Here is a 26,785-nt window from a genome sequence, read left to right on the forward strand (position 1 = left end):
AAAAAAAATTCACGTACTAATACCTCATGTCCAACCCAATCAATTCTTTACAAGTTTAAAGATTCACTCTGATAATTATCAAATCATGTATCATACTTACTTATAGTGATAAGCAGCCATTTTCTTATCATGCCAATCGTTAGCTTCAAAGCAGGTACAAGATACGCAGCCACTATCTTATGCCAATCGTTGGGTTCATGGCGTGAAATATTGTCGAGAAGCGGCTGCATGTGCCGAGTATCTTAGTGTTCATCTTATTCTTCGTTTTGCCGGCTATTCATCAGATCTCTTCGTTCATCAATCTCCATGAAGATCTTCTTCACAACCTTCGCAGCCTCAGTTGCCCTTTTGCTCAACAGTTCTTCCGATGCCCTTAACGTCAAGCTCAGCGGTGTCAATTATGGAGCTCATCCTGATGGCACTATCTGCCAGTCTGCCGAGCAGGTCGAGCAGGCCATGGTGGCACTGCAAAAAGTTGCTGACACAGTTCGCATCCAGTCACTGTCGAACTGTAACCAGGCCGAGCTCGTGCTTCCTGCGGCAAAGAAAGCTGGACTCAAAGTACAACTCGGTGTCGCTACGGGCCCAGACCCGTCATTACTGAACACTGAAAAGGAAAAGCTACGGAGTTTGATTCAGTCGGGTCTCGTTGACGAAAATGTCATTGGCATGAGCGTGGGCCACAACGGCATCAGCCGGAAAGAAGTTACTGCGGCGCAAGCCATCGCCAACATGAACGACATTCGAAGCGTGTTCACAGAAGTTGGAAGGAACATGTCTTTAACGATCTCCGATACGATTGAAAGCTACGTTGACAACCCAATCATGTATCGAGACGTCGACTTTATGAGCATCACCTACCTTTATAACATCGAAAACACTGATGTCGACGAGGCTGTTGCCACTGCCCTTGATCGTATCTATAGTGTGCGCTTAGCTGCTGTCAATAAACAAGTCGAGGTGGCTGAGATAGGCTGGAGCTCTGGCATCGGCGTCACTACAGGGTCCGCGACGCCAGCCAACCAGTCGAAATTTCTTTCTAACTTGGTCAAGGCGTTCACTGCTCTTCGCATGAATTTTTTTTGGTCCAGTGGTTTCGACGAACCATGGCACTCCAATGCAATTGAACGGTACTTCGGCCTTCACACGGCAAACGGTACACTGAAGAGCCACATTGATCAGCTGGTAATTACGTTCTTGGATCCACGTGTCATAAACATCCATGGTCTCTTTCTGTCCGTTTCCTCCTTTTCGTTCGGCTCTAATAAACTGACAATGGAAAAGTTAACGAATTATTTGCCTAGTCTTGATGAACAGACGTTTTTCATCGACTACAACACGAACCAAGTGCGATCGTTGAGTTCCGATCGCTGCCTCACTTGTCAGGAGCCTGTAAACGGAAATTTACCCGTCATTTTAACCTGCAAAACCGATGATAACAGACAAAAGTGGACCTATAATACGCGCACTCGCCAGATTCAACTCGTCTCAAACCCGGGCATTTGCCTCGATGTGGACCGAAACCAGAACAACTTGATTCAGGTCTGGGACTGCGCAACTGACAATCCGAACCAAATGTTTAATCTTAGCCCCCGGTACTCCGTTTAGTTTGGAGTCATTAACGGCAAAACTCGGATACGTTCTCAAGCTCCACTTATGGTTTCAGTGTGCCTTTAATCATGATAATACGATTCGATTGTTACTTCTTCGTCTATTGTCTTTCTCTATCTTAAATTTCGTACTTACACCCACTTTAACATATCGACATGCAAGGCTTGCAAACGCTGAGCGTGGTTCTTACATAACACGTTAATAGTAATTAATTACCTACACAGAAATGACTGTGGCGAATGTTCGAGTTTTTAATTATGAGATTAATAATTGCATTTTTGTGTCGCCACTTCTCTAATATTATGTATGACATTAAAGATTCCTCTTCTTCTATCTACAACTGACTTTATTACATTAATAACAAACTATGTATGGCGCCTACTTGCGCACCGCACATGTGTCGTATAACACAATTAACAATCAATAGCACTAATGTCTTATTGGACTAGAATTCAGTTTTTATTATAGACTTAAGTACCTTTTAAAAGTTTGTAACATCTATTGTATAAGTTTTAAAATGTCAGCAACTATATAATTTCTTTCGCCATACTTTATTGGAATGGTATGCAATCTAATTGCAGGATGTTTTATTCTTATGAGCTAGATTACTCGCGCAAACTATTACAACGAAACGCAGCGATAAACAAGTTGTGTCTTCCTTATATTTATAATTTCCCAAACTGGGACAAGACACCTTTTAAACAATTGAACTGCGCAGGGACAAGAGTGTATAATAATTTTCTATTTACGATAGGATTGCTGCTGTGACCGGGCAATAATACTGAGCATTATACATGTATGCTATTGCACCTTTAAGAAGTTAAGCTAGAGTTGCACGAGACGTGCTACATTTTTTTGCGTGGATGAGTGAGAAGTGCGCTTCGCATATCACATGTAATCAAGAATTATTGTGGATAAATTGCTTTTCAAGGGAATCATCAGGTGCAAAACAAAGTCGCCACGCGTATTACCCATAAATTAATGGAGATTGAAATGTTCTTACTTCTATTAATAGGAAAAGGGTATTTTACCAGTTTAACAAAACCGAAGATTGCTCCGTAAAATCCGCTCACAATTGACAACAAAAACATAATTATATTTACAATCTGTTTGCGCTTGTACTTTGATATTCTCGAAAATCGTTTGGACAGGACGGCACGATACCACTCGAGGTACTTTATCGCAAATAGAATCTTCAATCGCTATACAGAGCAAAATTTTCGAGCTGTTGTCACAGTAAATAGTTCTTCCTTTCGCTCTAGACTTTACGTCGCAGAGCTTAGGGCGATGGTTTTGGCTGTCATTAAAAACGTGCGCTAGCCAGTAAACGATACACCTGGTCTGTAATATTCGTCCTTGAACAACGTTCTAATTTGCGGCTTGCACTTACTTTTTGCCGAAATGCAAATGTGTCAATTTCGTCGAAACTTTCGTCCTCTGGCTGCGGCATTATGTTGCATTTCAAACTCTGGACTTTTGATTTTTGAATGTGTGAGACGTGTTTGGATTCATCACTTTCACGCTCAGACGGTCGTGACCAAATATCATTAGTGTCGTTGTCGACCAAAAATCTGCCGCCATTAATACTGTCATTGACGATGCTGACATTGCTTTGGTTGCAGAACGCTTTGAGAGACGCATTCCTTGATTGTGGAAAAGTCAGAGACAGTGGCGCCGCGGAATCGTCTAAAATAGCGCACGTCTGCCAGCTCAGAATGATATCTGACTCCGTTGGAGGAGAACGACCATTATCCTCAAGAATAGGTATGTTCTCGATCGAATCGTTATCAGCTAGTGCTGCCAATACCGTCTCGAGAGTTGGCCTCTGTTTCGGTCGTGTATCGTTACAATGAAACGATTGAACAGGCGGAATCGATACCTGATGAATGCGTGCATTGACTGCTGGCAGCATGTAAAAATTAGAAGGAGCAAGGGCATTTTCAAGTGCCGCCTTCCAGGTCTCGTAAAGGGCAGAAGTTGGAGCGCGTAGAGTTGCGATATGATATCGCGGCCCGTACCGGATTTTAAGCTGGTAGTGATGCGCTTCGTCTTCAGATATGGAATTGATACTGGTGGTGCTGTTGTCAAGAGGTATTTCCACAATACCACCGAGCACCTTGGAACGAGCAACAATTAGCAGCCCCTGTTGTGGATGAGCGAGCGAGAAGTGCGAGGGGACCTTTAGCGATACCACGGCTTTGTGCCTGATACGTAAAAAAAGAATAATTTAATCATGAGGCTGTTTTATAAAATTTAACGAGACAAAAGCAAAAAAGGCTCACCAAAACAGCCCGCATGTTCGCATTTTCATTGTGCACCGAAGCGTTCGTGGCGAGGTCATTGCAATGACGTTGACGACAGTTGATTGTTCTTTTGCTTCGTTCTTCGTAACAACTACAGCGCAAATTCAAGAGTGAACTTGATGGAGATGGATTTTCGACCGTCGCCCGTTGTTCCCTCTGGAACGTTTTGCTGGACTTAGGCACTTATATTCTCAGACCAAACATACTGCATTGACTGTCTTCTGTAATCACGCTGCAAGTTGCGTGCTGTATACAGAGAATCAGCAAGTCGTGCGCTGGACGAAAATTTAAAATAAAAAAGTTGAGCGAAATCTAAAGTTGTAGTATCTCCGACTCCTCACGCTCTTTCTGTGCAAAACCTGTGGCTGCTGCTCAAAAATCAAGACGCTAGCGTTTCGGTGGGAAAAGGCGCAGTTGTAATGGACTAGTGACATAGAAAGAGCTGCTACGTGAATTGCTTTAGTTACATCGTGGTCATCAAATGGTGGCCCATGTAATAGTACTGTTTTATCGCATAGTTCTTCAACACGCGTCAAACCCTGTTAAGTAGTGTGGTCGTAGTGTTTTTCTTTATTCTGTACATGTTTTCTTACAAAAAGGGTCGATTCTTGTCAATGCGCGTGCATTACTTAGATATGTATTTTTGGAGCTGAAGATCATAGCGGCGGCTAGCCAAATTGTCTACAGTTCTACACCTTCTCTTTTCTACAATAGCCACTGGCACAATTGGTATTTACTACAGAATAATATTGATGAGATTGATGCCGTCAAGCTGTCTTCCAAACCTTGCCAGCATAAAAGTATTGAACTTGTGACAGGGCGTCAAAACAACTCTTGATTGGTATCTGCTTTAACCAATAAAGCGACAGGATTAACATGTTTTCTCACGCATTGACATAAAGCAACAAGGTCAAATGCTAGCTCGGTAAGCTTGAACTCGACCCCACGCAACGCTATTGTAAATCTAATCTTTAATCAGGCGCATTGCACGGATAGGTTTTCACCACTGCCAATTGGAAATTCGCTATAAATTACTTAGTTGTCCCATCCTGCAACGTTGTTACACAGTAGATCCAAAGCATAACACTCCGAAACTCACGCGCAACAAATACCAGTCTGTTTTAAAAGAAGTATTTCCACTCGAGCTTGGTGGCTCGCTACCTGAAATAAGCATCGAATGGGAGCAGTGGGGCGATTGCTCACTACCTGGCGACCGCACAATTCTAGTCATGCCATCCTTTTCGCACTCAAGCCACGCTGCCTCAAATCGTGACGACCCACGTCCTGGCTGGTGGGAGAATATGATCGGCCCCGGGAAGGCCATCAACTCGTCCTACTTCCGCGTGATCTGTCCCTCCGTCCTCGGAAGTCCATATGGAGCTACATCTCCACGAACAGTCAATCCCCTTACTGGAGAAATGTACAAGACCACATTTCCTCAGCTAACGCCCGCTGACATGGCTCGGTGCCACGCCAAGCTTTTGGACGATATTGGCATAAGGAGTGTTCACACGGTGATTGGTTCTAGTATGGGAGGCATACAGGCACTAGAGTTTGCCGCTATGTTTCCCGATCGCTTAGATCGACTTATTGGCATTGCATGTACGCATCAGACCACACCGGGAACAGTCGCTTTTCGACGAGTTCAACGACGTGCGATTCTTGCGGACCCGGAGTTTAACGGCGGCAATTACACGCCTGAAGTGCCGCTCGAAGGCATGAAGGTAGCTCGTGAGCTAGGCTTGACGTGCTATCGCTCGCGTGAGGAGTTTGACGCGCGCTTTGACTGGAACCCCACAGGACCCATGCATTTCAAGGAAGCGACTTTTGAAGTCGAGAGATATATGGAGTACCAGGCCAACAAATTTGCTCGCTCCTTTGACCCAAATTGCTACTTATTATTGTCTAAGGCCATGGATTTGACCAATCTAGGTCGAAATGCACTAAATTTGGCAGAGGGTACAAGCCGTATTTCGTGCAATACCCTGATTATAGGAATAAAACAGGACCTGCTCATTCCGATTAACGAACAGCGCAATTTAATAAGCATTCTCCAGTCGTATGGCCGCAACGCCAAATTGGTGGAGGTCGATTCAAAATACGGACACGACGCCATGTTTCATGGGCAAATGCAACTGGATATGTTCTCACCACTCATTCGTGAGTGTATTGAGGAGCACCTCGCGAACATATTGCCACACGAGCAACACCGGTACAGCAGCCTCTAAATGAACGTAACCCATTTACAAAGCTCGGATATAAATGATACTTCAGAAGTGAGATTTTTACTTCAACTCGACTTCTAACAAGTTTATTGGATAAGCAAAAATCCAATTATATCACATACTAACATGCTAAAAAATTATCAGAATCCTTTCTAACTTTAAAGCAAATTTTGACATTAGCAATGTTCGTGCGTGATCTTGGTGGGTTGGTGATCGTCGTATCGCTGACCGCCGTTGTGGCTTACTATACCGAGCTACAGCTTTATGCTGCTTTAAGCCTTGGAATACAGGGTGTCTCGGCGCTCTACGCCATCCCGAAGCAAGACGAGCGCTTTTACGACCTCACGGGTTCCGTCACGTTTGCGGCAGTGTCATTCTTGGCAATCACCACTGCCGACGCGGTCACGTGGCGTGAAAAGATCTTAGTAGCATTTGTTTGGCTTTGGTGCTTCCGTCTTGGCTTGTTTCTGTTTTGGCGAATTTCTTCGTGCGGGGAAGACAAGCGCTTCAAAGATATTCGGAAGAACACGCTAAAATTTCTCTTGGTTTGGGCCGTACAAGGCCTTTGGGTGTTTTTAACACTGCTTTCCGTGTTACTGGCATTTATTCATGGCTCTCGAGACGTACCTGTATCGCTGCTGGATATCTTTGGCGGCTCTATCTGGATAATTGGGTACATAATGGAGGTCTCTGCCGACTATCAAAAGTCGAAATTTCGACTCGATGAGAGTAAAAGAGGTCAATTTATTCAGAGCGGACTATGGTATTACAGCCGCCACCCAAATCATTGCGGGGAAATTATGATGTGGGTTGGAGTTTTTTGCGTGAGTGTTCACACACTGCTAACCCCTGCGCTTAAATGTTGGGCTGCAATTAGCCCCGTATTTGTGACGTTTCTGCTCATGTTCGTGTCGGGAATCCCTCTGCTTGAGAAAGTGGCTGACGAGCGCTGGGGTAAGACAAAAGCTTATCAAGAGTATAAGGCTCAAACGAGTTTACTTGTGCCCATGCCCAAGCACAAAATGAAGGCGACGTGAGGACCCACTTGTGTCACGTTTTAAGTTTAAGCAATATTTTTCAGTTTAAAAATTCGTGGCGTTGCAGTATTCCTCCGTGAATTTTTAAATTTGTTCTGCTCCTATGACCTTCGAGTTGATTAATTGTACTTTTAATTATTTGATCAATGCTGCCATTTTTCTGTACCTTTCGCAGTACTGCTTAAATAATATTGATCCCCACAACTATTTTTAAAATATTTTTTAAAAATCTAAATAAATCACTCAAATTATTACTCTATAAAGGAAAAATCTAACGAGAGTGTGTTATTAGTTTCATTATATCCGCAGGAGAATTCAGGAAATGAAACACCTATAGTTGTTCGGCGCAAATACGATAACCAACAATAATAATTGCACCACTTCGTTGGTTCATCACTTTGAAGCTTGCCTTTCAATAATTTTCCCTTCCTCTTTGCCACTTTTTGTGTGTCCACTGGTACGTTCCGTTCTGCTTTTTACAAAGATCTATGATAGTAAAAATTTAAGTAGGAGCGATTTAATAAAGTTTGAAAGAAACATTATTCAGAAAACAATTGTGGGGATATCAATTCTAGTTGTGGAAAATCATACCCAAAAAATGAATCTAAGATATTTAAATTTCTACGTACTAAAATACTTATTCATAGTCCTGATTTAATATATTAACACACAACTATGTGTAGTGGTTTTTTGCTTCGCGCGTCTACAGCGATTGGCGGGGAAGATCATAAGACTTAAATTAACCACTGAACAGAAGTGTCACATTACTGCTACAATATTACCATGTATGGTAATATTAACAGTGTTATCTGTATGATTATACTCTTACTTCTCCTCTATTGTTCCTCTTATAGGTAGTTATAATTATGTAACGAGCAGCTCCGTTACGTCACCTCCTTGATCAACAATCACTTCAGAGACTATTATTTTCCGATAGAGAGTACTATTAAGTCTCTCTGCGAAAGGAAGCACTTCATGGTCTGTAAAGACATTCCAAATGATTCTTTGTGGATCGCAGAACCATGCGTTGCACCTACAGGGCGACAAATCTCACGGCTGTATGAGTACGTGCAGCTGCTAAAAATCAAAAGCAATAGATGGCTAGTTGTCTGCTGCGAGCGACAAACAATCTCCGCCTTCGGTTGCAGGGGAAGTGTGAGCCGGACACCCCATCCGACTCAATACCATCAGGAATGGTTACTGAATTACTTAGGGTCATACCCGGGTAAATGCGAATCATGTATAATTATTCGCAAAGATGTTCTGTCCGCCCGACCCAAATGATGAGGAGTCGTGTTATGATGACAATGCTGGTGAGTTAATTCAGATCACCAGGATGAAGTGGTAATAACGATTACGACAAAAAGATATTAGTACGCCTACTAACATCAGTCAAGAGGAGAGAGACCGCAGTTTGTTGCATATTGCTCCATACAAAAACCTTGGTTGCCCACTAATTGCAATTTAAGTCGATAAACGAATCAGGATGCAATTAGTGAGCAACCAAATATCGTTTTACGAATTCGTTTTACGACTCATCAAGACTTCACAGCCCTGGTGAGGACGAAATGAGTTCTTCATCGATGGCTTTTGCCGACATCGATAATACAGTGGTAAGGTTTCAAAAATTTGAATCCCTCCATTCAAGCCTGAAATGCTTTTGTAAGGATGTGCAAAGCGTCAGCCGCGAGGCCCGAATAGACCAACTGACCACGGTGCGTGACCAGTTCAAATATAGATCGGTCGTTGATGCACGCTTTGACATGTATCCTTTTATAAAAGAGGCAGATGTACAATGCCGACGAACCCCGTCCAGCACTTGTGGTCAGGTCCGGCGGCATGCACGCATCAAGTCCAGACTGACCGACCCCGTAAAGCGGCTTCCATTTTTCTCTAAATTTATTTTCAGATTTGAATACAAGCCCGGTTAGTCGAAGTTTTGGCTAACGCGTTATCGCGCAGACCAGACAAGGCAAGACACTAGGAAAGTGTGTCTTGTGCCAAGGGCACAAGTTGAATCGTCAACGGTGGCAGCCATGAAGGTTCTCCACGTAACGATCTCGTTGGCTTCCAAAATAGAGGAAAGCTACAGTCAGGGCGAACATTGTCGCCTGCTGTTGGATCACTTCGGTGGACAGAAGGTCTCCCTTCCGTCGCACCTGAAAGCTAAGCTAAGTCGGTTTAGCTACAGCGATGGCCTGTTATGGCGTCAGCTGTCACCTTGTGATCCCTTGAGAGCCTATGTCCCTTATGACACAGATCTCAAGCTAAAGTTACTTCACGAGCTCCGTGAAAAACCATCGAGTGGACAAATGAGCCGTGAATTGACATTCTTACGACTGTCAGAGGAATTTTGGTGGCTACACCTATATCGATGGGTGACCAACTATATTCGCTCCTAAGAACAGTGTCAGCGCATAAAGCCTTGCACTCGAAACTTAACAAGAGCATACTTTATTCAAAGCAGCTCCTTGTAATACACAGAATAATTCAACTCCGCGGCTTTCGAAATCCGGAATTGATAAGAGATGACACGGTCAACGGAGTTGTCATCATTCTGTATGAGCGCGCTGCCGATTGCAAAAATTGTTGCATCGCAGACGACGCTGAATTGCTTATCCATGTTTGGCAATGCCAACACCGGTGCTTCTGCAAGAGATGCTTCAGTGTTGTTAAGGCATCTTCTTGTTCCTTTGAACAACCCATTCTACATCTTTTTAAGGAGGTCAGACAAGGGCTTAGTATGTTCTGCATAATTCTTGCTATACTTATGCAAGTAATTAGAGAGCCCTAGGAGTTGGCTTGATTTCGTCACGTATCGTGAGATTGGCCAAGCCTTTAGCGATTTTACCTTATCTGGGTCTGCTCGAGCACCATGTGTACTTACGATTAAGGTTTCTCGAGGACACGTATGACTCGCTTTTTCAAGTTGATGCACAATTGGGCGTCACCCAGAGTCTTCAACACAGTGTCCAGATGACGCTTGTGCGATTCTATTTCGCTCAGTCCGTACTCGGCCCTACTATGCACGAATACATCGTCAAAGTAATGGGTTTGCGTAGGCACGGTGCTGAAGAATCACGTGAGCCACCACTCGGTTGAATGTTGCCGGTGCGTTTTATAACTCATGTGGTATCACAAACCACTCCCACATCATACAGCTTGGTGTGCTTAGTACCGTTTTGGCTACATCGGATTCTCTTATGGATACCTGCTACGTTAGACCAAAGCGGCGCAAGAAACGCTAGTTTGTTCGCCGTCTTTAGCTAATTGTAAGCGTGAGCCACGCGCCATCCATCTGTGGCTTTAAGCACACAGAAGGTCGGACTGTAGTGAGGCGACTTGATCTACTGCCTTGACTCGCTTGTCGAAAACTCATTGATAGTTCCTTCGGCAACAGCCATTGGCTGGCTACACAATACTTGGCGCTAGGTTCCAGGTCAATCTCGTGTCTGAAGCCCTTATCGGCGGGTAGGCGGCTCGGCAATTGTTCTGGGAACACATAGGAACAAACCAATTTCCAAAACCGCCGATTAGTGCAGGCATGAGTAAAAAAATACCATAACAAAAGCATCTGCAGTAACTACAACATTATATAGTTGATGATTTTCCATAAAATTTTGGTTACCTGGTTGAGCTAACTCCATTTGATTAAAATTGATAAGGTAGTGCCGACAACACCTGCAAAAGCACTTAAAATTAAATATAAAGTACCAATATCTTTATGATTTGTTGAAAAAAGCCATCTAGTTGACCATTGATTTATTTTTTGAAAATTTATGTCTTAAAGATAAGTTTCTAATTTAATTTAAATTTAAAACAAAATTATCAAACGATATGTCCTTCAAGGCATCCCAGCCATGAGCAGCGAATCGTTTTTTTTTTCACGTCTGTCTCTAAAACACTCTCGCCCATCGTGGACGACGAGGAACAGTCCGCCTAGTTCTCTTCTGAAACTGATGCGACTACCTCATGAATCTTTCCTTCCTAAAGTTCGGGCAAGATAAGATCCTATGACGTCTATAAGATAAAAAAATACTATATTTTAACAGATCCCAGGACGTGCTGTGACACCACACTGAGGATGCCTCCGCCTCTTGTCTTGGACGGCCCCGAACATCTTGTTCGAAGGTCCATCTATTTGGACCGGAAATGATCCAAAGGTCACTCATTTGGCGGGGACTCATCTATCGAGTCACGACGACTTTTGACCTGGAGTGGGAGCCATTGCTCTTTCGACTAACGCACTACTTCCAATCGCATCAGGCTCTAGGCTCTGTGCCGGTTCTTGCGAACTTGGCTTCCAGTCAGCTTGCTATCAACTGCTACAGGCTCTCGACTCTGTGCAGGACCATTGGACGCATGACTACTTGTCATTGTACTATTCACCACACCAGTCTCTCCGAGATGGGTGAGATTTTGTGTCACCTGACTTCCTGTCGGGGCACTTTCAACTACACCAGGCTCTAGGTTCTGGGTTGGACCTGATGACGTTTGAATCCCGTCAACACACCCACAACTGTGTTGCACACGACATCAGTTCCAAATGCCTCTCTCATGAGCAGATCATTTCGGTGTCTTGCGTACAGTTGTAAACTTTGCGTGTACGCCAGAATATCAATGTTTGGAGTCTTGCTAACCATGGCATGCCTTGGATGAGGCTCAAACGGACTCTCCATACCTAGCACCGTGAACTTCTCTCTACAGAAGATGTCACTTAAGTTGAAGGCGAGTTCAACTTGATCTTCCACATATTTTACGAGCGCGCAGTTCGCGAAAAGAACTATCGCCTCTTCTTGCCAGCCATCCTGGCAAAGCGACTTATAAATCACCAGTCTCTGGCTTAGAGCTGCGACTTTCACAACATTATGTGATGCACCTGAATCCATGACAAGGGTCATCACATGGTCACAGTCTCGTACTCGAGCACTAGGGTCGAGGTCTGAAATTTCGAGACCTCGGCGACTATGCAACTTATTTGTTCGATAACTCTGAGCTTAAGGGTAGCTTCAAAGTCCGCGTCAGTACGGTTTCCCGTTCCTACTGCGCTTTTTCTTTTCCGGGCCGTCAGTGGTCGATGCAGTACTCAAGCGTCGTGCACGATGGTTCTTGCCATTGCTGGAGTCATTTCGCTGGACCAGCAGCTACTCTTTCGACTGACGGATTATACTTACCTTCCGCCGAGGCATTGTTGAAAGAATGCTCTTCAACCAAGAGAAGTGTTGGATCGCCTCTTCCATCGTCGATGTCATCCTTTAAAAAGGATTTGTCGCGATGGACCGTGCCGCAGTCCGTTCATGAAGGTGGGCACCTTAGTGTGTTTGGGTATCGGACCCAAAGTGAAAGATGCCGACAGCGAGCCAATTCCTGCAAATATTCTTGCAAATATCGCTTCGCCGTCGCGCTCCAAAGAAGCGCGCCTGAAGCAACACTTCATTGGTCAGCGGCTGGTATATGGCGCGAATGTTTATCTTAAAGATTGCCCATGAAGAAAACGCCGTACTGTCCGCCAGAAGCACCACTCTGCGGACATACCGCGCAAACTGGATATGGTGCACGACACCATCTGGGTATCGTTCTCAATAATCTGCGCCAAACCGCATTGTCAGCGGCTAACAGCTAGTGAACAATCGTGTGAGCTGCAGATCCACCAAACTTGAGCGGGTCTATCGAATGGGGCTCGGCTGATACGGTAGGGCGAGAGCATCTCAACAGTCCTGTTAAGAGCCTCGTCTTGAGCCTGTTCACGCCTGCTCACGCCCTGAGTCTTAATGACGGACTCCGCCGCAGCATGGCTATGTGCCTCTAATGCGGCCATTCACTGTCCGAGCACAAACGCCTGAATAGGGCTTGCTCACCAAGTCCCTTCGCCAAGTGCTCTGTTACCTACCGATAATGTTTGGAGGGCTGGTAATTAAGTCCAATCGAAATGGAACGGGGCACCCTTCACTAGCACTGATCAGTACTAGTTATCATTACACTGATTACAGTGATTACAGTGTAGGTTAGTCGCCTCAAATTTCCCGTACACAAGGGTACATAAGAATATTTATAAGTAGCTAAGGGGCTTTAGCTACCAAAGGCAATTGAAAAGATTAGAATTAGGGAAAAGTAAAACTATATTAATATATTTAATTTCGTACGTAACGATCTTTTAATTACTACTGAACTGGCGACTCCTTGCGCACCGCACAATCGTGTCTTATAACGATTGGCGGGGTTGATTTAGAATTATATCAAAAATTATTACCTTTAAATTAGTAACGGTAATAATTTTGTACTTCTTTATTATTTTCTCTCATAGGAAATATTAATTATTTTTCCTCTTATAAGAAATAATACTTATGTAATGGGACACCCCGTTATATCATCCCCCTAACCAACAGTCACTATAGTACTAAAGTGACTAATGCGGGGTGACAGGAAATACTATTATGTATTTCCCTGAAACTTTGCATTTCAGGTTTTTAATTAAGATTTCAATTTTATCGCACTATTGATTTTTGTTCGGAATTCAAAACGCCGGTGAACAAGTATGTGCGCGTAGCCCGTAAGGCCGCAAAGGCTGGCAGCTTCACGAATCAGTGCAACTATTAGTAATGCAAATGTTTCAGTAGACGCTTATTCGTCTACTGCGGGGAATACGTCACCTCCTACTTCCATTGTAGATGACTGGAACATGTCATCTGTCGACGACATTGCAAGTGACGGTGACAAGTCACCTGCTACACCAATTGTAAGTGACTGGACCAAGTCAACGGCATCATCCGGCTCAGTGTCTACTGTAAATACTGCCGGATCACCCGGGGTAGAGTCCGTCAAACCTTTGGGTTCTAACGTGACAACCAGAGAGATGATGACGAGATTGTTCGACTCATCGGACCTCTTTGGTGGGAAGTCATCATCTGATGACTCCGTGGGCGATGACCACTCCGGTGACGCTAGTATGCGTTACCAGGAACTAAGTGGTCGCGAAGGGAAGAGTGCTGCTGATGGTGCTACTTTGCATCGCCAGGAATGATGTGTTTCTATGGATCGCTTTAAGGGCCGAGTTTACGTTAACGATAACATGAGCCAACAGGAGAGGGAGCGCAGTACGTTGCAGTTTGCTCCTGAAAAGAGGCCTTGGTTACCCTCTAAGGGTAACCTAACTCGTTGGTCCGGTATGACCAACGATCGATATCATATTCCGCTGTTTAACTCATTCAGGCTTCATAAGCCTGGTGAGGATGAGACAAAATTCCGTATCGATGCCTTTTTCCGGCACGGTGGTACTCTTCTAAACGGGCAAAAGATGTCAAACCTTTGTTCCAAGCTTGGACAGCCTTTGTACAGAGTGTACAAAACATAGGTCGTGAGGTCTGGCTTGACAAGCTAAATGCATTCGGTGAACAGTTCGAGAAACGGATTGTAGTCGGTGCACGCTATAAGATGTACCGTTTGTCTAGAGAGGCGGGGATTCCTTGCCTCTCGTTGGGGGGCTCAAGCCCATTTGTTTTAAGGGTGCGGGTCATGCCCCTAAGGAAACATATTCCCTTAAAGACCCTCATTGGAGGCCGCTCATTTTTTTACGAGATGCGTCAAAAGATTAAAAACGTATAATCCTTGTACGAGCGCAGAAAGCGCTCGTTCTCCGACGGACCTTCTGTCGAGGAGGATTTGTCTCGTGGTACTGCAAGACGAGACCGACATCAGTTGAAAACGAGTTTCCCAACTATGTTGCGAGGGTGGATACCGTCGCCAACGAACGAGACTCGTTCGAATTTTCTTTTCTTTACTGTGGTTCGAGAAGCTTTCAACAAGGTAACGCTTTTCACCACTCGAATCCATCGATGATGTGGAGGGGGAGGAAACATCGCGTTCACCTCGTTTGACGGACTCGAATCAACATCATGTTTTGGGTCACACCCTTTATATGCGAGGGAGGACATTGATCACGAACGGTTTTGTCGCCGCGAGTTAGCGATGACGGTTGATAATGTTTTTCGTGACCAGTTAAGAAATTGGGCGCAGGTTGCGAATGATCAACTAGCGAACAAAAGAACACATTTACCTTTCAAAACGAGCTGTGAGAGCTCGTCAGAAGATCTCTTCCTTGAAGAAAAAGTGGATTGTCTGGTCCAAGAGAATCAGACTCCATTCCGAAACATTAAGTCTTTGGCTCGGAACCATCCGGCTTTGGCGGATGCCCTTGACCGCTCCGGCGTAATCCTAAGCAAATCGGAAGAAGCCTCGTACTGATGGTACGGGCGACGACGCCCAACATAAAACGTAGGATGCGTACGCATTCTACGAGGCAGCTCGATTGTTTACGCATCGCTTTGGCGATGTAATACACGAAACGGGCCGATATACCTGGGCAGAAATTGATAACTCCCTACATTCGTCACTACGTTTTTCGGTAGGTTTACGTAGACAGTAGGATTAAATCATTAACATTGAATGAAAGTATGTTTGCTCTTCTATTTTTGTCAGAGTTCCATTTCTGTCGTCCCACCGCGTCAGCGATGAAATCCTGTACGAATCGGACCAATGCTTCTCCAGCCAATAGGAAATCACCTCTTGACTCGGTTTTACTTTTGTTTCCAGTGCGACCGGCTCGCACTGCGGAGATATCAATCTCTTCATTATTAAGAGTGATATCAATCTCATTAATAATGTTTTTTTCCGATGCTAAGTCTTTCAGCATCGTTGTCAAAGTTAGTAATAGCATTATTGTTATGAATAAGAGTCACTTTCAAACAAGGTGGGTATACGTGGGTGGCCTAAGCCATTCACGATAAATGGTGTATGCTTTGTAAGCATGCACTGAATTCTCGATGACTAATTCTACGATCGCCAAGAACTCGCTCCAACTCTTTAAAGATTGGACGTATCTCTTCGAAATACAGTTTGCCCGCTCCGCTGACCATCGATTCAGGATGGTCAGAAGTTAACATTTTCAAACATGTTTCAAGTGATATGAATACAGTTTGCCAAAATTCCGCCGTGAATCTGGGGTCTCGATCTGAGACCTGTTCGCGGGGTTTCCCATGGAGTCGAAATATCGTGTCAACAAAGACACAAGCCGAGCCTTTGGCTGTGATCGACTCCGATACTACAGCAAGATGTACCATCATGCTAAGCGATCAACAAAAACAAGAATACCATTGTTCTAATGTTCGTCGTCGAGAAATTCGAAGACGAAGTCCATGGATACAGACTGCCAACACTCTGCCGGAACAGGCAGTGGTTGTAACGGCGCCCGGGACGAAGCACTGGGCTTCACCTGTTGGCAACTTCGCGAGCACTTATGTACTTGCGGACGACATCATACTGGCGTGGCCAGCAGAAGTCGCAACTTATCGTGAGAGATGTCTTCTCACGTCCACGATGACCACTTATTGGTGCATCGTGGCACTCATCTACGATGCGTAAACACAAATCATTATGGGTGGGAGACGACACGACGTGTGTCGCCAGCAATGGTTGTATTATACAATAAACCGATCGATACAATTTTGACAATCCTTTTAAGGATTGTTGGGATGGATTTCTAAGGCAATCCATCAACCCTTTAAGAGCCATATCTTTTTGATATCTCTTCTAACATCGTCGAGTAATGTTGACGACGGAACACTTATTGTTGCAACATCAGTACGCAGATTTGCTTGACTTTGTCACTACGGAGATCACGCAAAAACCGTTTCGGTTCTAGCGTTGCCAATTGAGTTATCTTCGAAGTTAACTTCGGAGGCGCTATTAGATCAAGCGTATAAGCACCTACACTTGATCCATTGTTCACTATAGCATTTATTGTTTTAGTTTCCTCTTTGGAACTTATTTGCAAAAGTACCTGGGAACCTTTGACCGCAGGTTTCCGGGGACTTATTCCCACAGAAATTATTTGGAGATTATTCTCTTCTGGGACTCGCAAGGAGTTTCGAAACGTCTTTTATTGTAATGGTCACGGAGCGGTGGTTACGGCGAAAGATGAAACGATCCAAGGTCGAGAGGTTTCAAGAAGTATGAGATGCAAGTAACGCACGATGGACAGGTATTCTGACAAGAAGAGAGTTAAGGCTTACATGCATAATATATTCACTTTGTCTTTTGCAAAATAGCACCCATGGAAATTCAATCTGACGTTCAACACCAAAAGGTTATGAGCCCAACGCCAAATGATCAAGAAGGTCATGTCCAAGCGCCAGCCATCACCCATATCGACGACGACAGAGCCAGTACGGCTTCTGGCGCGGACGAGGGCATGGCCAGGCTGCTGGAACTGATAACGGACTTGAAAGGAGACATGGGAGCTCGCCTTAATAGGCTTGAGGCCCGCCAAGTCGAGGATGATCAAGGTTCAGTCGTGTCAGCCGGTAGCAGCACCTTCCGTACGTATGCGGAAGCGCGCACCGGATTCGGCCGGAACATGACGATGGCCTCGCTCGAAGACGAAGTCATGCCTGGACCAGCGCGGCAACACGCAGCAGGACCAGGGCAACAAAGGCTGGCTGGAGGGAGAGCCGGTGTAGGTCCAGTTCCTCAGGTGCCACGGGAATCGGCTTTCAGACCGGTTCCTACACTAGCGTATTTTGCTCCGCAAAGGCCCCTGCAGATCAGGGACCTAAAACTTGCGATCGAAAACTTCGATGGCAAGGAGGTTTATCCAGGACTAGGGTCGGGATTCGCACCTTGGGGGAAGCGATTTCTACGCCAAGTTCGTATCGCCGAGGAACTTAGTGGGTGCATCTGGACCGAGGACATCAAAATGGATGTACTTGGTCGGTATTTGACAGGCAAGGCTGGTCAACATTTTTACAGTCAAGTGGATACATGGTACACCGAGAATCCACAGATATGGTACTCGATGGACCGTATGAACCTCAAGTTTGGACCTAGGATCTCAAGGTCACAAGCTTTTAAACTGTTCACGTGTAAGAAAAAGGAGTCGATGTCGTGGAATGATCATATGCTCTATCTAATGGCGGTCAGTGACGCAGTCGGAGGCGCACAAGACCAAGTGCTTGAAAATATAGCCAAGTACGCATGCTTCGCAACCGACTTTCAAGGTGTGCTTCTCGCAAGGTACAATCCTCATCGAGAGGATTACTTACGGCAAGCTGAAGAGTTGGTGAATTTTGCCCAGTTAAATGACCCGGGTATTCGCATTGGGTCCAAGTCAACTGTGGCCGTCGTCAAAGGCACTGAAGGAGGTCGGCGCAGAAACGATAAAGAGAGAAAAGTCAAGAAGACTGGAGCGTGTTTCAAGTGTGGAAAAGAAGGCCACTACAAACGTGAATGTACTAGTGAGCCTAATAACAACTTTACGTTAGCTGTCTCCGACGGCATTGACTCTACCAGCCAATGGATACTGGACAGCGTGTCAAGTCGACATTTGGTGACAAAGGCGTCACAGGTAATCGACGCAGTAAAATGCGACGAAGAGTGTTTACTTCCTAATGGGGACAGCTTGCGTATGCAGCTCAAGGGTACGGCCGAGTTCGTGGTCAGTGTTGACGGCGAAATTCGCCGAGTCAAACTACTCGATGCGTACTACGCAGAAAAGCTACCGTTTAACATCATATCCTATGGCAAGATCGAGGAGCGAGGGTTTGAACTTCGTTACGATGGACATAAGCGATCAGTGGTTCGGCGGCGTGATGGTTGCAAGATTTTTGATGTTGACAAAGACGACAGCAACGTGTTGCTAGTGAATGTTGTTGACACAATTGAGCACAAGGATTTTTTTACGGTTGCAGCAATTGCTGAGGCTGTCAACACGCCGATTTCGGACCTTCAGATGGGGAGTCTACTCGATTTTCACTTAAGATTTGGACACCTCGCCTATGATACAATCGAATTGATGGCGAGTGATCCATCGAGTGGAATAAGGCTAACAGACACCGAGCGACCCACTTGCTTAACGTGTGCGCAAGGTAAGCAGCGCCGCAACAAGCAGTGGAAGAAAGACACGGGTGAGAATGCTCCTATCGATAGGGTGGGTGGTGTGATATGCAGCGATATCAAAGGTCCAATAACGCCGGTCGACAGGTCGGAAACCGATATTTAATTAATTTTATCGACCACAAGAGTAACTACTGCCGGGTATTCCTCTCCAAGACGAAGGACAAGGCGACTAAGCATTTCGAAAACTTCATGGTCTACTTTGAAAAGCGATTCAACTGCAAGGTTCACTATCTCCGTACGGATGGAGGTGCCGAGTACAAAGTTGTTGACCCGTTTTGTAAGAATGTGGGTGTGCGTCGCCAGGTTTCAGAAGCTGACAACCAAGGATCCAACGGAAAAGCGGAAAGGATGCACCAGACATTGATGAACCTGGTGCGATCAATGATTTTCGGTTCGGGACTCCCGTTGAGCTTCTGGGGTGATGCTGCTGAGTACGCAGCCTACATACTCAACAGAAGCCCAACGCGGAGTAACGTGGGGCGTGCATCACCTATTGAGGTGCTTACAGGTATCAAACCCAGGCTAACTGATATTGTTATATTTGGATCGCCGTGTACCGCTATTCGGACACCAAAACACAAGGCGCTGGATGGACGTGGAGAAGCAGGATTGATACTCGGGAAGAACGACGAAGTTAAAGGTTTTCGCGTCTTATTTACTAAGGATCGTGTGGTACGCACAACACAGCATGTGCAGAATATCAAGACGCTGAGTGAAGACGCAAATGCACAACTTCATCGTCTGACAGATGGCCAATCAGAACATGAAAGCTCATCAGCTAATTCCTCGATTTCGCTGGATGAGAACAGATCCAGTCCTGCTGATTTGGCGACTACAAGTGCAAGTCTAAAGTCTATCGAGACTGACGAATTCTTTGATACCCAACAGACCGATGTAGATCATCGGAAGGAGCCACGTGCCTGTACAAAGCCACAAAGGTCACGTGGTAAGCGCGGCGGGCAAGGGAGGCGGTCGAATACCAAGATAATCGCCGAAAAACCACGCATGACAACGCGATACTGTGGTAATAAGATACCTCCACGTGAATTTGTTGGAGCAACTTACCGCGTGGATCCAAGTAATTGGAACATGGCTATGAAGAGTGACAAGCGCGTGGAATGGGAGCGCGCTGCAAGCGCTGAAATTGACTCGCTGGAAGCAAATGATACGTGGGAGTTGGTTCCACGAACTCAGGAGATGCGACCACTCCATACCAAGTGGGTCTTCAAAACGAAGACGGATGCCGATGGTAACATCGAGCGTTACAAGGCACGCATGGTAGCGTGTGGCAACGAGCAGTCGTTCGGCAAGGACTATACCCTGACTTTTGCCGCAGTAATGGATATGACGACCGGGAAAGTCATTTTGGCACTGGCTCAGATATGGGGAGTTCCAGCAAGACACGGAGACGTACCTAATGCGTACGTGAAGGCGTCTACGGAGCCGGACCTCAATATCTATTTGTACGTCCCGCAGGGAATGCAAATTAGCAAAGAAGAAACTCAGCGACTTGGTGTTGAAACCGCAGGTCAAGTGGTTCTTCAGCTCAAAAGAAGTCTATATGGCTAAAGCAAGCCGGGAGACTATGGTCTCAGCTTCTACACTCAGAGCTACTTCGAGTTGGATTTGTGCAGTGTGTGAGCGACTCGTGCCTTTACTTTAAAGTAAATGGTGACGATAGAACGGTCGTGGGGGTATATGTCGACGATTTGCTGATTACAGGGACGTCTGAGGGGCGAGTGGAAGAAGTATTTGATCTCCTTGTAACGCTGCAGATAAAGAATCTGGGTGCTGTCAGCAAATTTCTGGGCATGAGAATCAGTTACTCGGATGAGTGTGGATACGAAATTGATCAAGAAGCTACTATCATCGAGATGCTGATAAAGTTTGGATTACAAGATGCGCACTCGGTGATGACGCCAATTGGACTTGATCACGACAATAATACGCACGAGGTGGATACACTACTACCTAAAGAGGGCGTGGTTGGATCTGCATCGGTGCAGAATTTCCAGTCGATTGTTGGATCGCTTTTATGGCTGGCTCGCTGTACGCGTCCGGATGTAGCATATGCCGTACATCGAGCAACTCGGCGAGCTCATGCGCCGACGACGAGCGATTGGCAGCTAGCCAAACAAATTGCTAGATACCTAAAGGGTACTAAAGATGTCAAGCTTCGCTTAGGACGACGAAAAGGTACAGAAAGATCGATTGTACAACTCACTAGCACAAGTGATGCAGACTTCGCCGGTGATAAGAGCGATAGGAAGTCAGTGAGCGGTGCTATATTTCGTGTGGACGTTATGATGGTGGGTTGGACCTGTCGGAAGCAGACAACCGTCTCACTGTCAACAATGGAAGCTGAATTCACGTCTGCATCGCATGCTGGACAAGAACTACCAGGCCTACGTGAGCTTTTATCCGAGTTGGATTTTCTCGTGAAGTTACCCATGACAATGGAAATGGATAACCAAGCGGCCATCCGGCAGATGGAAAATAAAGAGAGCTCGGCACGCGCCAAGCATATTGATATCAAGCTCAAGTTTATTAAGGACTACGCTAAGAAGGGAATTATAAAACCCAGCTTTGTGTCAACTGAGGCGATGACAGCAGACATACTGACGAAGGCATTTAGCGCCACTCGCCTGCGAGCACTAATGGAGATGTGCTCATTGTACCGCAGCAAGATGGACTAAAACAAGGCGTGTAATCAGAAACACACGGCACCGTGAGGAAGGAGTGTTGGAAGGCGATGCTGCAGCGGAGTTTCTGGGACTCGCAAGGAGTTTCGAAACGTCTTCTATTGTAATGGTCACGGAGCGGTGGTTACGGCGAAAGATGAAACGATCCAAGGTCGAGAGGTTTCAAGAAGTATGAGGTGCAAGTAACGCACGATGGACAGGTAATTCTGACAAGAAGAGAGTTAAGGCTTACATGCATAATATATTCACTTTGTCTTTTGCAAAATAGCACCCATGGAAATTCAATCTGACGTTCAACACCAAAACCTTTACTGGACACATTTACCTGTGTTTGTTCATTAATTGGATGACTAACGATACAACTGACCAGGTATCGTGTATGTTGGGCGCAAGCGTGAATATCACGCTTGCCCTACTTCAAATCCAGGATCTCGGCTCGAGCCCTGAATTTGGCACGTGGTGGCTCAAATGCGTGTCCGAGCCGGGCCTTAAAGACCTCATACGACCCAAAGAAAAATGGGTCGTGAATCTTGGGCCTCCGGCTAAGTTGGGGACATGCCAAATTTCACTTTCGTCGCATCATCACTGATACGGTGAGCTTCTATGGCGTCGTCCGACTCGACGAACCAAGTTACAGAAGCATGGGGTGCGTAACCTCTTAACTAGCTTACATAGAGTCACCATACCGAATATTCCTCGAAGGCAATATTTACTCTATGATAGCCCCTTTTAATTCAGAATAGCTTTATAATAATAGAGAAAACGTCAGATTTATCGAGTTCAGTATAATTATTCGTGTAACATTCTCGTCTAATTCAAGCCCTTTTGCCAACTTCTGTGGATAACTAACTGGCTTGACCCGTTTGACACGACTGTGTCACATTGTGGTCTCACAGCCAATGTAGGGACATCTTAAGATGATGCGAAGGCCGTGGACGCTGCTGCATCTCGACTGGCTGGGGACGTTGGATGCACTGCTGCAACTCGTAATTATATGGCCACTTGAGACGTACGAAGCTGTGGCTATTCTTCCCGTCAGCTTCCTTCGCCGCCATGTGCCCGTGTTAGGCGGCGCGCTCGTGGTGCTCATGACGCTTCACGGCATCATGCTGCGCCTTTTTCTCGAGCTCCTGCGCGCGATTTTTGCGCGTGTGACATACTCACGCGATCCAGTGCTCACATTCCGCCGATTCTGGTGCGCAATGCAGGATCACTATGCATTTATGGAGCCTCGATGCGTCGACTGGCAGCTCGTGCGCCAGCTCTTTGGGGATACGATCCAGCAGACCACGAGTGATGACGATCTATGGATCGCACTTCAGGAGAGCGTTTCTCTATGCGATGACTCGTCGATTGTAGTCTCGCGCGTGGCTGGTGCCACTGCTGGAGCGCTCGGAGCGAAACCATTGACGGCTCGAGGACACGTGCTCCCAACTGCCGTGGTGCTGCGATTCCAGCACCAAACTTTGGCAGTTATGGAACGAGAGCATTTAACACACGGAGGTCGTAGGTTTGGCAACAATCGCTTCATGTGCGGTATCTTAAATGCAGAAACGAGTCCAGGGTGGCGAATTGGCTACATTTGTCTGACTGCTATGCGAGGTTTTGTGGAGTTCCCGCTGCCTCAAATGGATGCGTTCATGTCGTCGTGGTCACGAGACGCACGAACATTGAAAATAGAACGAGCAGGGGCTGGACCGATAATATGTGAAGCCGATGGCGAGTCAAATCGCAGCGCTCTTGCTGTGCCTGAAATTTATGACCTCGAGTCCATGCGGTGGTCTTTTGAAGCAATTTTTCTTGGCTTAGGCGACGTGGATGGACTAATTTTGGACCTACGCTTTAATCAAGGAGGCGGCTCGCACGTGGCCGCGCTCACGGTCGCGTCGTTCTTTGCCAAGGATAAGCGAGCCACACTGGCTTACTCGACGGACGAAAAGGTACCAGGAGCGTTGCCTCAGTTTACTAAACGAAGGAATTATTTTGTTCCGTACACGTCACGTGGTTCTCGGTATCAAGGTCCACTAGCTGTGCTTCAGAGCCCATTTATTCGGGGGTACGGAGGGTTACTTTGTTAAGGTTATGACCATCATTCTTACATGTGGTGGTACTCTATGACAGGACAGCAGAATTGCTGTGTCTGTCGCTAATGAAGCGGCCGCTTACGACTCGAATTGGTGCGACAAGTGCGGGGAGTCTGTCTCCCACGCGTCAATTGCGGTTGCCAAATTACTGGACAGTAGAAATTCCGCACCAACGTGTTTTTAGTGCCGACGACCAGCTCTTTGAAGGGATTGGCATTCCTCCAAATGAAGCTGTGTCGAGTTCCGAGCTCTTTCCTGCACTAGTAGTCGATGACTTTTTACGTACAAAGCAACGGACGACAGCAAGCGCCTTTGATCCGTGCGTACGGAAGGCGATAGACCACATCATGACTGTCAAGTCGGTGCTGGACAAGTAATGAGAAAATGCCTTGCCAGTTCTTCCTATCTCAGCGTTAAGGTGCTTTTTAGCTCATTATTAAGACTCTTTTTATTTGCCGACAAAAGTGCGATTAGCTTTGTGGCTGTAGGCCGTCGGAACTGGCGGCAACTGATGCATTGTTAGGAGGGTACAGATAATGGTACATTTGGTCGTGCAGTCGAATATGATTTTGTGACACAATTGACGTCCCATCAAGTCGAACTGCTCTCAATATACAAACACAAAACTTGTTATTCATTTTGAATAAGCGAAATGATCAATGGCGTACCTTCCATGTCAATGTCATAGCTAAATTTAGTGTTCGCCACAAAATGTAGATTGCCACTAACACTCTGTGACGCATTGACTGCAATTGGAGTGGCAAGCAAAAGCCGACATTGATACCAATGCGTCCCCACGTCGTGTGGCGATGTACTGAGCATGATTCGGGCATCGGATCCGATGAAATCGACGGTAAACCAGCAGCCAAGACCGTGCATAATCGCTGTGCGTTCCACCACAAAATGAAATGGAAACTCAAACGTATCGAGTTGCTCGTTGCTAATCTCGGCAAAGTCCAAGACATGCGCTGCATACTTGGAGCTTAGCAACTGATCGGGCGAGAAGTAGCCTACAACTGGCTGGGAAAAGTGGTTCGCCAGCGCTCGAGTTCGCAGCGTCGATAAATTAATGCCGTAAAAGTCTTGTTGTTGCCAAAACGCCACCTTGGCCATTTGCTCTCGGTAGATTGTCTCATCGGTAAACGGCGACATGAACATGGTACCAATGGATGGGAACATCTTGAACCCAGGAGCCTGTCGCCGCCATGTTTTTCCCGCAGTGACGAAAGTCTCTAGCATGCGTTCATGTACCAGGAAAAAACCCATGGGTTCCGACACAACAATGTCTACCTTCTCAGGAAGCTGCACTTCTTCCATTTTGCCCTTGATCACAATAATACGATCGCTAAGTCCGTTGGCAGCGACAAGGTCACGAGCACAATCGGCCATGGAGCTGAGCTCGACGGCGTAGACTTTGCGAGCCCCAGCCTTGATTGCAAAAAAAGCCAGAATGCCTGATCCCGTGCCTACATCGAGCACAATCTTGTCACGAAAGTCAGTCGGGTTGCAGAGCATGGCGCGCTCGTAGGTTCCCGTGCGGACATGATCTTGCAGCATGTTCTGCTGATGTAAGAGCATGCCGTAATACTGCGAGAAAGGGTTGACATCGTCGTCTTCGTCACTTTTGTTTTTTGTAATGGTGACATTTGAGACGTCATAGGCTTGCAGCTTAGGGCTAATCGCCTTCTTAGCCGCGGTCTGCTGTAGCTTTTGCTCCGACATCGTCTAAGTGGTATATTGATGGTCAACTGGAGTAACTTTTGATTATGTTAAACACAGAAATTGGTTTTTGCGATTTGTAAAATAAATATTATCACCTGGAAGAGAAATAAAATAGAATAACTAATGTTTATCTTTGTGGATAATATTATCGATATTACCATACATGGTTTATAGCGTCCAGTATTTGATTTAATTTTTAAATAATCCCCACCCCAGCTGCTAGACGCGCGAATGGACAGTGAGCAATGAGCCACTAGTGTAACGGGGCACTACCGACTTGTACTGCTTCAGTACAAGTCCACTTCGCACTGCCTCAGTGCGAGTGGTGCCTCACGTCACTTCACGTACACTAGTACGTGCAGAGGAAGTCGACTCTTTAAATCACTTGCTTTAAAGAGGGTTAATTAAAAACTGTATTAATACAATTCAGTTCTTCTTGTCTATCTACTTATTCCTAACTTTATTATTTACTAATACAAAACATGGAATAAAATCTTATCTGTATTTCTCTTTGCGCGCGTCCAGCGCTGACTGGACCGCGGAGAAAGTAGATATAATGGTCTATATCTACCAATGGATAAGCTTTTAGAATATTACCATGTAAAGTAATATTCTCCAAATATTATCTACCTTTTAGATAATATATTAATTAACAACTTTTAAGTGTCAATTTCATGTAACGATACACCCCGTTACATCACTCCTCCCTTAAACGACAATCACTCTGACTGTCATTGGGTAGAGTGGTCACTATAAGACCACTTTATTAATAATGATGTTGATTGGTCAGAACCATCATTTTTAATTCTATCGCATGGTTAACAAGTCCATGCGGTATGCGAAGAGTGCGGCGCCTTCGGCTGCGGTTCATGCATCCGTGGGCGACGCATTATTGTCTCTTGCGGCAGACGTTCCGTCTGCCGTAGTGTCAACTTCTCCCGCAAATTTTTTTTTTTTAAATGTTGCGGGTGCACGTATTGATATGCCACGTGAATGCGACCCCTCTTTGGAAGTCGACTACAAATGCGAGTCGGACGAAATGGCCGACTCGGGGAGATCAGAACAGTCGCCTGATCATCGTCAGGCGCTAACTATGAGCCTTCGAATGAGGGGGCTCATTCAAGTAGACGTGCTGATAGCCTTTGCTACAGC

General features: G+C 45.7%; 7 protein-coding genes across 7 annotated transcripts; 5 read left to right on the plus strand and 2 right to left on the minus strand.

Moving 5' to 3' along the window:
- Positions 1-306: 306 nt before the first annotated feature.
- Positions 307-1,608, plus strand: CCR75_006557 (uncharacterized protein; the record flags this gene model as incomplete). Its single annotated transcript, XM_067964626.1, has 1 exon — positions 307-1,608. One exon carries the CDS (start codon positions 307-309, stop codon positions 1,606-1,608), a length of 1,302 nt encoding a protein of 433 aa, XP_067817135.1.
- A 1,072-nt stretch (positions 1,609-2,680) lies between these two features.
- CCR75_006556 (uncharacterized protein) lies at positions 2,681-3,639 on the plus strand (the record flags this gene model as incomplete). Its single annotated transcript, XM_067964625.1, has 2 exons — positions 2,681-3,375; positions 3,545-3,639. The coding sequence occupies exons 1-2, from the start codon at positions 3,099-3,101 to the stop codon at positions 3,637-3,639; spliced, it is 372 nt and encodes a 123-aa protein (XP_067817136.1). The 5' UTR covers positions 2,681-3,098.
- Positions 2,915-3,952, minus strand: CCR75_006555 (uncharacterized protein; the record flags this gene model as incomplete). Its single annotated transcript, XM_067964624.1, has 2 exons — positions 2,915-3,815; positions 3,930-3,952. The coding sequence occupies 2 exons, from the start codon at positions 3,950-3,952 to the stop codon at positions 2,915-2,917; spliced, it is 924 nt and encodes a 307-aa protein (XP_067817137.1).
- An 876-nt stretch (positions 3,953-4,828) lies between these two features.
- Positions 4,829-6,142, plus strand: CCR75_006554 (uncharacterized protein; the record flags this gene model as incomplete). The annotated part of the gene is made up of 2 exons (XM_067964623.1): positions 4,829-4,839; positions 4,894-6,142. The coding sequence occupies 2 exons, from the start codon at positions 4,829-4,831 to the stop codon at positions 6,140-6,142; spliced, it is 1,260 nt and encodes a 419-aa protein (XP_067817138.1).
- Positions 6,143-6,321: 179 nt separating this feature from the next.
- On the plus strand, positions 6,322-7,176 carry CCR75_006553 (uncharacterized protein; the record flags this gene model as incomplete). The annotated part of the gene is made up of 1 exon (XM_067964622.1): positions 6,322-7,176. One exon carries the CDS (start codon positions 6,322-6,324, stop codon positions 7,174-7,176), a length of 855 nt encoding a protein of 284 aa, XP_067817167.1.
- A 15,559-nt stretch (positions 7,177-22,735) lies between these two features.
- On the minus strand, positions 22,736-25,633 carry CCR75_006551 (uncharacterized protein; the record flags this gene model as incomplete). Its single annotated transcript, XM_067964620.1, has 2 exons — positions 22,736-24,512; positions 24,580-25,633. The coding sequence occupies 2 exons, from the start codon at positions 25,631-25,633 to the stop codon at positions 24,382-24,384; spliced, it is 1,185 nt and encodes a 394-aa protein (XP_067817134.1). The 3' UTR covers positions 22,736-24,381.
- CCR75_006552 (uncharacterized protein) lies at positions 22,745-24,288 on the plus strand (the record flags this gene model as incomplete). Its single annotated transcript, XM_067964621.1, has 2 exons — positions 22,745-23,883; positions 23,949-24,288. The coding sequence occupies 2 exons, from the start codon at positions 22,745-22,747 to the stop codon at positions 24,286-24,288; spliced, it is 1,479 nt and encodes a 492-aa protein (XP_067817168.1).
- Positions 25,634-26,785: the final 1,152 nt, after the last annotated feature.

The sequence above is a fragment of the Bremia lactucae genome, assembly GCF_004359215.1.
Source record: "Bremia lactucae strain SF5 chromosome Unknown BlacSF5_NotPlaced_167_SHOA01000113.1_325088bp, whole genome shotgun sequence".
NCBI classification, from domain to species: Eukaryota; Oomycota; class Peronosporomycetes; order Peronosporales; family Peronosporaceae; genus Bremia; species Bremia lactucae.